General features: G+C 49.7%; 1 protein-coding gene across 1 annotated transcript; it reads right to left on the reverse strand.

The window, feature by feature from the left end:
• Positions 1–224: 224 nt before the first annotated feature.
• On the reverse strand, positions 225–11175 carry LOC116626934 (alanyl-tRNA editing protein Aarsd1). Its single transcript, XM_032396518.1, has 12 exons — positions 11020–11175; positions 10756–10887; positions 8414–8573; positions 6694–6751; positions 6119–6275; positions 5905–6021; positions 5549–5679; positions 5134–5200; positions 4854–4945; positions 4322–4376; positions 3158–3252; positions 225–1391 (listed from the first exon to the last, which is right to left on the reverse strand). Exons 1-12 carry the CDS (start codon positions 11056–11058, stop codon positions 1256–1258), a joined length of 1239 nt encoding a protein of 412 aa, XP_032252409.1. The 5' UTR covers positions 11059–11175; the 3' UTR covers positions 225–1255.
• Positions 11176–12165: the final 990 nt, after the last annotated feature.

Consider the following 12165-nt stretch of genomic DNA (forward strand, 5'->3'; position numbering starts at 1 on the left):
AGGCAATCAAAAATTAAGTGTTCTTAGGTCATCTCAGGGAACACACAAAGTGGTTTCCCCACTTACAGTTGAATGCATTACTTCACCACACCCCAGAGAATTTAAGTGCTGCCATTTCGGCCACTTTGCTGGGGACCAAACTGAGGTTGAAAAGAAAAACACTTTCCCAAGGCAAACAAGTGACAGAACCCACAATTTTTTGTTTTTGTTTTTTTGGTTGTATTCTTAAATAGCGAAATAGAACATCATGGAATAAAACAGACTATAATGAACAACTATAAAGCCAACAACTATGTAACTCCCACCCAGTTCAAGAATACAGAACACTGCTGGCACCCCAGAAACCCCCCTCCCACCCCCGTCTTGGGTCCCTTCTCCATCCTGCTTCACTCCCTTCCCCAAGAGGTAAACGCCGTCCTTTTAAAAACCAATCACTTTCCGAAAGAAAGACGCTTTCTTTTCTAGTTTTACCACCCATGGGTGCACAAAGCCAGGATTTCCACTCAGGTCTATGAAACTCCAACATCTATGTTCTTAACGTCGAGGTCATGCTTCCTCTTGTCCTATCAGTTACTGAAAGATCGGCTTCAATCTTCCATCGAGTGGAAATTTGTGTTTCTTCTTTCAGCTGTCAATTTCTGCTTTATGTATGTTGAGGTTGTTATTAGATGCACACAAATCTAGAACTACTTTGTCTTCCTTTGATCACTACAGGTCCCTCTTTAGCTCTAACAATGATTCTGAAAGGCTCATTGGTCTGACACCAGCTCTCTTTGGGTTAGTCTTCCACACCTTTCTCCAGCCCTTCTCTGCCTCAGTAACAGACACGGAGCCTCCCTCTCCCGTATCTGTGTGGCCTCTGGACCTATTTACGAAGTCATCGATGCTTTTTAGGTCTAAAACACAGGACTAGGAAAATAAGGACAAGAAAACAAGGAGAGCTGAATGACTGGCTCGCCCTCCCCTTAGGCAGTAGGTTTCCACAGGAAGAAAGGTTGCAGTAGCTTTAGAGAAATCAGCACACTGCATCACCATAACGCCCCCTGGTGCGGGTTATGCCCACCGGGGGCCAAATTAGAAAGCTGTTTATTCACAGATACTCATCGCAAACACACCCCAGAGAATGCTGTGTAAATCAGTCATATGCATGTGGTACCACGACCATTTCAAGTCAAACTATTTTATTGTCCAAGAGACTCTTTCTGTGGTCACAGGAGGCCTATTCTCAACGGCAGGAGCCCCAGGGACTGAGTCCTCACTCCTCGGCTCTCTGAGTGCTGATGTAGTCCTGGAGGAGGGCCTGCACCTCTGCCCGCCGGCTCATCCTGGTGGCCTTGCCCTGGAAGCGGCCTTTCTTCCCAGCTCCTTTGCCCTCCAGAACCTCAGCCACCCTGGGGAGCAGAGACACAGTCAGGGAGGACGTCTTTGAGGGAACAACCACAGAAAAACCAAAGGCAGCCCTGAGTCTTTCCCCCAGGGCCGAGGGAGGGAAAGAAAGAGTAGACGGCTTCTAGAAATCCTTCTTAAAAAAGTACTTACACATGTGCACAGATATAGATGTACCATGTTTACTGTAAGAGTGAGTAACTGAGGGAACAAAAAATGAACTAGTATCTGTTGTTCCAGGTATTTAAAAAAAAAAAGAGTGAATAACTGGACAAAACGGAAGTAGCTAGAAACGGGGGGAGGGGGCCTAGATAAATTACGGGAACCTCCAGGGAGCAGGGCGAGCGTCCCCGAGAGGTAAGGGGCTGTGGACACAAATGCCAGGCAGGAGCAGCAGTGCCGCAAGCAGGGGGGGGGGGGGGTGAGGAGAAGCGGGGGCTGCGGCAGCGCGACGAGCCTGTCCTGGCTCAAGAGGGCGCCACCACCCCTTTCCTTGCAGCTACTGCCATGCGGGGATGCGGTGGCCCAGTGTCACCCCAGTGGGCCTTTTGGTCTTTTCCTTTTTTGAGAAAAGCCAGAACTCTATATTTTTATGTACAAATCCAATTTTAAAATGTAACAATGAAGGGCGCCTGGGTGGCTCAGTCTTTAAGCGTCTGCCTTCGGCTCAGGTCATGATCCCCAAGGTCCCTGCTCCGCGGGAAGCCTGCTTCTCCCTCTCCCACTCCCCCTGCTTGTGTTCCCTCTCTCGCTGTGTCTCTCTCTGTCAAATAAATAAAATCTTAAAAAAAATAAATAAATAACCATGATTTTGAAAATTGAAAACAGTACACAGACCAAACCAATCTATAGGCCACATCTGGCTGCCTCTTAGGGACCTGTGCTTTAAATTCTTATGTTTTCCTGGGGCGCCTGGGTGGCTCAGTTGTTAAGCGTCTGCCTTTGGCTCAGGTCATGATCCCAGGGTCCTGGGTCTGCCTTTGGCTCAGGTCATGATCCCAGGGTCCTGGGATCGAGCCCCGCATCGGGCTCCCTGCTCTGCGGGAAGCCTGCTTCTCCCTCTCCCACTCCCCCCGCTGTGTTCCCTCTCTCGCTGTGTCTCTCTCTGTCAGATAAATAAAATCTTTAAAAAAATAAATAAATAAAATAAAAATAAATAAATCCTTATGTTTTCCTTTGACGATATATTCATCATAGCCAACTGGGACTTTGAAAACCCTCAACACCAGAAAGAGTATGGCGCACTACACCTCTGTATCTAACTTAAAGTAAGAAAATAACAATAATATGAAGGTAAAGAAATCCAACAAAGTTCTAATTTTTCCATAACAACTCTATCAATGCCTATTTTTATTTTGTCTTAAAATCCTAATTTTTTTCTCCAAAAAAGGTGGTCTGTGTGTCTGCTCTGCTGGTGCCTGAAGCGCATGCTGCACCTGCCTAGTGATAACCCAGCACCTGAATTCATGTAGCATTTACGTACCTCAATTTCTAAAAGAAAAAAAACAGAAAGCACAGGAGATTTGGAGCAAAAAAGACCCAGCTTTGAGTCTCAGTTCTGCCACGGTACCTGCGAGATCCTGGGCACAGGATGTGCTGTCCCTTCCCTGCAAGCTTAGGAATGATGGCGGCGATACTTATCCCCGCTCGGCCCCCCCGCTCGGCCCACCCCACATGCCTGTGATGTGAATGAAAATGAGATCGCAGAGGGGGCCCTTTTCATTGGGCAAGGGCTGTATGCGCCGGTTAGTGCAGGCGGTTCACAGATTACCTGGGGCCCAGCGTCTCCACGGCCTCAGCCGGCCCTGCGAGTAAGAAGAGCCCAGCACCCTTCTCATCGCCCACAGTTAAGAACAGGAGGATCTCCTAGGAGGTAAGATAAGGAGATTAGCCCCGATTCTTAAGAAAGTGGGGTCAATCCCCTTAAACCCTGCCCTCTCCTCAGTCTCAAGATCAGACTTTTTGCCCCTAAACCATGAGTGATGTTCCTGATGAGTGATAAAGCAGCCCCTATACCGTAGCCCACCGGGGCCCAGAAACTCTTCGAGAATGACTATGGGAACTTAGATTAAACATCAAGAAGGAGGCAGAGAGAAAAAAGAAGAAAAAAAAAAAAAAAAGCAGGCAGAAGGCCGCTGACCACAGCCAGGTGCTAAATGCCTTTTGTGATCTGACTGCCCCCCCTACCTTCACAGCCTGGCCACCGCCTTGCCCCACGCACCCTGCACCTGCCGCTGCCTAAAGCTCCCAGTGTCCCTCTGCGCGGCAGCCTCCACTCCCCGCTGACTGATGACCACTAAGCAATCCTCCAGGCCCCCTGCCCTGGGGCCCCCCACCCTTTCAGGTGACATGTTCCTCACCCCCAGCATTTACCACCCTCAACCAGAAATGTCGACATACACACTTGTTTCCCAGACTCCAGAGTGAGCTCCTTGAGAATCAGGATGCTCTATACGGAATTATGAAGAGGCATACACGCTGCTTGGCCTGGAGCAGGGACCCCAAAAAGTATTTTTTAGAGTAAATGCAAAAGAGAGACCGGGAAATCATGAAGTCGCAGACTGTCAGGATGGGCAGGGGCACTTGAAGCCAGAGGCAAAGGAAAATGGAAGGGACGGTCCTCGAAGGGCCTAGCCAGCCCATCACTTCTAAAACCAGGCCTTGGGCACACGTAAATCTGCATGGCTTGGAGGAGTTCCAGCTCTGATAAGAGGAACTCAGAAGCTGAGTCCTAGATCAATATCCTAGATCTAACTCAGCACCTTTTTTAGCTAGTGCTAAAAAAAAAAAAAAAAAAGAACAAAAAAACCCTGTATGCTGAATGAACTTCTATTCTTTGCTCTTCATGTATTCATTCGAAGGAATTTCAACTGAACTAATGCCCCTCGCTTAGGTCTCCACTCACGGTGGACAGAGAATCTCACGCTCCTCTTACCTCTGACCCAATCTCATTGGCGATGATATTCATGAACTCAGAATCACCCTCCTTCCTACAACAAAGGACACAGACGTGAAACCCGGCTTGGAGTGGGAGCTGGGAAACCGTGGGGAGCCCCGCTCCCCCTCACAAAGCTAGCCTTGCTGCTGTCCATGCGAAGTCCCAGGCCCCCTTAGCAAAGGCAGAGAGGGCGGCTGACGGCCAGCAACGAGCCCTTCTCAGCAGTTTACAGCATGCTTTGCGTTCGTGTGCGCCTCTCTCAAACATGATCACCCAGGTTAGGAGAGATCTGGTAGATGGTGAAGGGGGTGAGGAAAGCTGGCGATGAAAGTTACAGTCACAGTGTTGCTGGGAAGATGCTCTCATCGAACCCAGGAAATTTGGACGATAAAGGTATACTGGAAGGTAACACATCTCCTAGGGTCTGCTCAGCCTGGAGAAACTGGTGAGCAACCCACCTCCCACAATGCACTGCACTCAGGGGAGAGGCTGAACCCCAAGCCCAACGCTCCCACACTTTGTCTCTCACCTATGTAATGTGACCACACCTCCCCAGTCCGGGCTGTTCCGAAGGCTGTGGGCGACGTGCACGGCCAGGTCTCTGAGCAGATTCAGGTTGTTCTGAAATGGACGCCAGCGCTCAGCGGATAGAAGGAATAACAGGCGAGCTCACCATCCTCCCGCCACTTGGCTCTCCCTTCCCTCCCAGCTCTGATGAACTACACAGCCGGCTGGGCGGAGGGGTTGAGTCTGGGGAGCTTACTCCAGGCAAAGCCCCTGCCCTCTCCATCCTCTGTGGAATAAGTCACCTTCTGCAAGAGCTTGGTAGAGTTCTGTAGCTTCTTCACTGCTTCCACGTGATCCTCCGCTCCACACCTGCAAGGGAAAGGCACGTGGTCACCCGCCCAGCTTCCCAAATGGCTTGTGGTGCGAGGCGTAAATCCATGAAGCCCTTCTTGATAGTGCACCTCCCTCCAGATGGGGACCTGGGGACATTCCTAAGCAACTGAGGAAGAAGATATAAAAGAGCAAGCCATTTTACGGAGGTCTGACTTACTGTCCAAAGTGCTTGATCATTTACGATTGTATCTCACCCCACCGAGCTTAGAGATTAGTCTCCCCAACCGGTAGAAGAGCTAAGCTTGGGGCGTGCAGGACCTCAGACGCTGGGGGGGGGGGGCGTGGGCAGGGAGCAGGGGCAGGGGCAGGGGGCAGGGGATGTACTTCAGCAAGGTGGTCAGTGCTTTTTCATTTCCATGGCTTCTCTCCAACCACTTCAGCACCCGGTTCCCGGCCAGAAATGCCAGGTTGGTCTTGTTCTTTTTCCCCTTCTCGATGCCCAGAATTTTAATGACCTACATGAGGCAAGGGTGGGGGAACACACGCACATGCATGAACCGCAGTGGGGGCGAGACCTGAGAGTAGGAGCTCCCTAGACCTGCCCCCCAGCTCAGAAGCGAGACAGAAGTGACTTCACCAAGGCCTCCTCCACTGTCCCCCTCGATCACTCCCAGCTGGTCGTGATCCCCACTTCCCTAACACCCTCCCTGCCAACCACTCAGGAGCCCTTCCTCACCTACCTGAAGGTCACTAAGATTGCTCACGTGGGTCCCACAGCACATGTTGGCATCAACGCTCTCGATGGTAACGACTCGAACGGGCCCCGCATGATCATCCGGCAAACCCCGGCCCCTCACCTGGAATGCGGCGGGAGGAGAAGGGCTGTCTGACTTCTGAGGAGGGGCCCTTGGAGGGCCATTCTACACATGCTGCCCTACTGGCTCTCCCCTATACCTGCTCCACCTCCGGGTCATCCAGGCTCAGCTCTCGCACGTTCACAGGCAGCCGGGCCCTGATTTTTTCATTGACGCTCTGCTCGATGGCGGCCACCTGCTCTGCTGTCACAGAGGGGCTATCCAGTTCAACCACACTCCGGACCCGCCCTAACTCCCTGCCAGAAGACGTGGAGTGGTCACCGGATGCTGAGGATGACCGCAATAACATAAGAAGGTTTACAGAGAAGGTTCATATAAATTATCTTATTTAATGCTCACAAGAAGCCCGCAAGGTAGAGACTGTCGTTTCCTTTTCACAGGTGAGGGCTAAGAAGGAATGTGAGCAAGATCATGTAGGAGAATTCACCCCCTGGGTCTCTGGGCTCCAAATTCCATGTTCTTTCCTTCTCCCATCCTCGTGTGTCCCGAGACACACAAGGTCACCCACCACCCTATCCTAAGGGGAAGAGGAGAACACAGCAGATTTTGAATACTACCCTTTCTTTTCTCCCCCTACCTACTGACCCATTACTGGGAAGGGAGCTGGTAGTTGGGGACCTGTGACCTATGGTTAGTCTTATGTCCCCTCCTCACCATGATGTGGTCTTCAACCCAAACAGCTGGTCAGCAACTGCTGTGATGAGATGCTGCCCTGAGCAGAGAGAGCAAGAGACAGGGAAGAGTGAGCAGCGCAGCCGGCCACATATTCCCACAATATTGTCCCAGATACTCTTCCCATTGAACACTTCCCAGGCACTGCCTCGTACTCTTGACAGATACTTTACTGAAAATCCTCATGAGGGGGCACCTGGCTGGCCCAGTCAGTTAAGCATCCAACTCTTGATTTCCGCTCAGGTCATGATCTCGGGGTCCTGGGATCGAGCCCCGAATCGGGCTCCCTGCTGAGCAGGGAGCCTGTTTCTCCCCCTCTCTCTGTCTCCCTCTCCCTCTGCCTGCCTCTCCCCATTTGTGCGCACGTGCTCTCTCTGTCAAATAAAGAAATAAAATCTTGGGGCACCTGGGTGGCTCAGTCATTGGGCGTCTGCCTTTGGCTCAGGTCATGATCCCAGGGTCCTGGGATTGAGCCCCGCATCCGGCTCTCTGCTCAGCGGGAAGCCTGCTTCTCCCTCTCCCACTCCCCCTGCTTGTGTTCCCTCTCTCACTGTCTCTCTCTGTCAAATAAATATATAAAATCTTTAAAAAAAAAAAAAAAAGAGGGGCGCCTGGGTGGCTCAGTTGGTTAAGCGACTGCCTTCGGCTCAGGTCATGATCCTGGAGTCCCTGGATCGAGTCCCGCATCGGGCTCCCTGCTCGGCAGGGAGTCTGCTTCTCCCTCTGACCCTTCCCCCCATGCTCTCTCTCTCTCTCTCTCTCATTCTCTCTCTCAAATAAATAAATAAAATCTTTAAAAAAAAAAAAAAAGAAAAGAAAAAAAAAGAAAATCTTAAAAAAAAGAAGATTCATTCTCTCTCCCTCTGCCCCTCCCCCCCCACACGCACACTCTCTAAAAAAATAGTGATAATAAGTAAATAAATATGAAGATCCTCGTGAAAACTCTACAAGAAGTTTTATGATGCCATTTCACAAATGACCTATGTCAGAAGTCCAGGGGACAGACAATGAGAGCTGGGACCAGGATGACTGCACTGACAATGGAAGGAAGTGAAGAGGTATTTTTAGAAGATAAACTGACATGTGCCTGGGTGGCTCAGCTGGTTGAGTGACTGCCTTCCGCTCGGGTCATGATCCCAGAGCCCTGGGATCGAGTCCCGCATCGGGCTCCCTGCTCAGCGGGGAGTCTGCTTCTCCCTCTGACCCTCTCCCCTCGCGTGCTCTCTCTCTCTCTCAAATAAATAAATAAAATCTTTAAACAAATCAAAAAAAAAAAGAAGAAGAAGAAGATAAACTGACAAGACTCCACGGCTGGCTATCCCCAAAGAGGTGTCTGCACTGACTTTCAGGATTCGAGCAACCAGGTGGATGCGAATGGAAGATCAGGTCTGGGGAAAGAGATGCCTTTTTAAGTCCATTTTGGACATACTGAATTTAAGAAGCCCAAGATATATCGAGATAAAGATAACAAGTAGGAAGTTGGTAATACTCAAATCCAGCAGTTATTCTAATACTTTTACTTTAATTGTTCATGTTGTTTTTATACCACTTATTGTAACCTTCGTGAATCAGAGCTGATTCTGAATGTCTGTCCTTTACAAAAGGTTACCTCCTAGAGAACCCAAACCACATCTCAATCCTCACGGCATCCCCATGCACGGCAACCCCCCCTCCTGCAGGGTCCCCACGCCGCCCCATCTACCTGAATGCTGCTGCATGTGGTCAAACCTCCGCTCCCAGTCCACCCGGACCTGGACCTTGGTCCCAGGGGCCAGGGGTGTCTGTGTGAAATGATCAGCCTGGGCCCCCCGGCGGGTCACTCGCAGCACAGAGATGTCATTGATTGTCCCATGGTCATCAGGCTAAGGAAAGAAGTAAAGCTGATCAGTGTGGCGGGAGGCAGAGCTTACCTTAACTCCTGGATACAAAGACCCTCTAGGGAAAGGGTGTGAGCAACACACCCAGAATTTGAGATTCCCTAAGGGAGAAAAGGCAATGACAAATGAGGTGGTCCACTTTGTTCCATGAGAGACTCTGCTCTCTTCACCCTGAATACCCATATATATTGTTCTTTAGAACAAAATAACAGAACTGAAACAAAGATTGTAACTACAGCAACGAAGATTTTAGTAAAACCCAAAGAACCTTAATCGTCACTCTCACTGCCTTAATTTAGATTCTTATCTTTCAATAGTTTCTAAAATGGTTTCCTCCCTCCCTCCACTCCATCTTCTGCACTACTAACTAGACTTAGATTCAAAAACATTCACTCATTTTAGGGATGCCTGGCTGGCTCAGTCGGTGGAGCATGTGACTCTTGATCTTGGGGTCATGAGTTTGAGCCCCACCTGGGGTGCAGAGATTACTTAAAAAAAAAAAAAAAATCATTCATTAAAAAAAATATCTAGGGGCACCTGGGTGGCTCAGTCGGTTAAGTGTCTGCCTTCAGCTCAGGTCATGATCCCAGGGTCCTGGGATCGAGTCCTGCATCGGGCTCCCTGCTCAGCGAGAGTCTGCTTCTCCCTCTCCCTCTGCCTGCTGCTCCCCCTGCTTGTGCTCTCTCTCTCTCCCTCTGTTAGAAAATACATATATATCTAGTACCAACTGCTTACAAGACACTGCAACCAAGAATACAACGTAAGCAAGACAAGGCCCCTCATGGAACTTAAGAATCTGGAAAAGAATACAGACACACACACAGATCACTGCACTATGATCTACGACATGCCACAATGTGAAAAGTACATTGTTCTAGAGGAGCTCAGAGGAAAGAGACCTAATAGTCTTAAGGAATCAGGGAAGACTTCCTGAAAAAAATGACATATAAAATGAGTCCTCCCATAGTTGCCTGAGATCACAGGTTTTCCTTCAGCAGAAAATCCCTATAATAATGATGACATGGATATGAAATCGGAACTTTCTCACTATCAAGTTTACTAAACATGTTCTCTTGTATCACTTCTTTGCCTAAGTACCTCCACGGCTTGCCACAGCTTCTTTTTTTTTTAAGATTTATTTTTTCTTATTTGAGAGAGAGAGAGAGCAGGAGTAGGTGGAGCAAAGGGAGAGAGAATCTCAAGCAGACCCCGTGCTGAGCGCAGAGCCCAATGCAGGGCTCGATCTCACGACCCTGAGATCACAACCTGAGCCAAAACCAAGAGTCCAACGCTTAACAGACTGTGCCACCCAGGCGCCCCTCACCACAGCTTCTTGAATGAAGTCTACACACCTTAACACATCCTTCAAGTTCCTCTGCACTGGCCCCAATTTACCTTTCCAAGGTCATTTCCAGCCTGCCATCAACACACACCACAGGCTCTGACTACACTGGACTATTTGCAGTTAACTAGACAGGTCAGATTCCTTCAGGCTTCCCTGCCTTTGGTTTGTGCTACTATCCCTGCTGGAAAAGCCCACCTTTTTGCTGCTATTACCCTCCTTTCCCGTGTTCCCGCTGGACCATGCCCCTACCCCATCACAGCACAGATAAGCCTGTCTTCTGCTGTGCTCCTTCAGGGGGATCTTTTCCAGGCCCTGGCAAACACCCTAAGCTAATGCCTCATTGCTTTGCACTTGCTCTTCTCGCTGCCTGGAATACTTCCCCCTTCCCCACCAGCACCATTTGGCAACTGCAATGGCTTACCACCTCTCTTCACCCAGCTCTCTACTGAAATAACTCGCCCCCTCCCTAGGAGAACATCCCAGCACTGTCTTTCCCTCAAGCTTTCATTTTCTTTAGAGCACTTACCATACCGGGCATTCTATTTTATCTATTCACCACTTTGTCTATTTTCTCCCGTAAGTATTCTCTGTATGTATAGATGCTGCCTTCTCCACCCCTTATCCCTAGCCCCTGGAATAAGTACCCAGCATATGTTATGGCCCGATAAATATCTGTTGGGTGAACAAATGACCTGAATTGAACTAACTTCCATCTGCGTTCACGACGGCTGGGGCAGAGGGGCAGGAGGGCATTTCCCACCTGAGCGGAAAGGAACGAGGGGCTTCCTGGGAGGGGATCGGGGTGAGGCGCGGGCCTGGTACCTGTCCCCCGCCCTCCGGGAAAAGCAGCGTGTCTTCCAGCACCACATGGAAGCCACTCAGCACATCCTTCTTGCCGTTGCTTCCTTCGATCTGCAGCTCGGCCGGGCGGCAGGAGACCACCGTGGTGGTGAACTGCACGGAGAGGGACAGAGAAGAAGCCCGACCCCAGCCCTCAGGCTACCGGGACAGAGCCTCCCTCGGCACCCCTCCACGCGGCGCCCTCCTCCCGCACCGCCCCATCCGCCCTCGCCCAGCCGGCCGCACCTCGCGGGCGTAGCTGTCCCGCTGACACCGGAACGCCATCGCCGCCGTCGCCCGGGACGCGGGGAACCCACGCACCCTGGGACGCCAGCGGCCCGACGGAGAGCCGCGCGGGACAATCTTCACCGCGGGCGCGTCTCCGCGCAGAAGCAAGAGGGGAAAGGACGGGGTGTGGCTTGGGCAAATTTCCTGCAAACGCGATTTGCAGACGTTCCGGGGAGCCTAGCGACTGTGTGAAGACTTTGGAAAGAACGAGAAGACAAAATAAAACAAAACTGCTTGCGGCCTGAACTTGTCAAGGCCCTCAATTTTAGCCCCGCGCAGTGTCGGCTGGGTGGTACTCATTTGGAGACACGGCAGCGCTGCCCAATAGAAATTAGCGCAAGCCCCACCTGCTAATGTTGTATTGAGAGCAACAGACCCAGAATATTATGTCAATGCGTAATAACGAGTGTAAAAATGAGTGAGATTTTGTTTCCGCACAAAATTTTCGAAAGCTGATGTGTATTTTGCACTTAAAGCACATCTCAGCTTGCACTGGCCACATCTTAATACTCAATAATCACATGCGCTCAATAACACCAGGTGACTAGTACTACCTAATTGGACAGTGTAGATAAGCAAGGCTAACACAAGTTACAAACTGTAATCAGTACCTTAAAACGTTAGACGGATTAAATGTTAAAATCAACTTCCTGCTCTCTTAAATCGGCTAATAATAAAGTTTGAAGACTCCAGGTGTTTCAAAATTTAGGACTTTTCAAATTTTAGGACTTTTCAAATTTTAGGCAGTAATGCAGAGCATACCCCATCCGCTTTGTAACACGTTCCATTTGGAACTCTGGAGCAACATCATGTCATCAAACACATTGTTTATGCTGACAAATAAATGCACTGCATAGAATAAATAAATACTGTAATTAGCTCCATATCATTTTAGGTCAGGTTTTGCTGCCAAATGAGTTTTGCTGTCAGTTTGTTTTTTTTTTTTTTAAACTGGGTTTTCAGAACTTTTTGGTTTTCAGAATTGTGGGTAAGAGGAGGAACATATGCTATACAAGTTCAAGGCCCGACTCTGCCACTTATTGTGACCTGTTCAATCACCTATAAAGAAAAGACCTAATTATAAGGTTGATTTGAGGTTCAAAA

The sequence above is a fragment of the Phoca vitulina genome, unplaced genomic scaffold (assembly GCF_004348235.1).
Source record: "Phoca vitulina isolate PV1807 unplaced genomic scaffold, GSC_HSeal_1.0 scaffold92, whole genome shotgun sequence".
Lineage (NCBI taxonomy): Eukaryota > Metazoa > Chordata > Mammalia > Carnivora > Phocidae > Phoca > Phoca vitulina.

Coding starts and splice junctions, on each gene's coding strand:
- LOC116626934 (XM_032396518.1), bottom strand. CDS start 11,058: ATGGCGTTCCGGTGTCAGCGGGACAGCTACGCCCGCGAG. Junction 6,752..8,413: donor CCACATGCAGCAGCATTCAG/GTAGATGGGGCG, acceptor CTCTCTGCTCAG/GGCAGCATCTCATCACAGCA. Junction 3,253..4,321: donor CCAATGAGATTGGGTCAGAG/GTAAGAGGAGCG, acceptor CTTACCTCCTAG/GAGATCCTCCTGTTCTTAAC.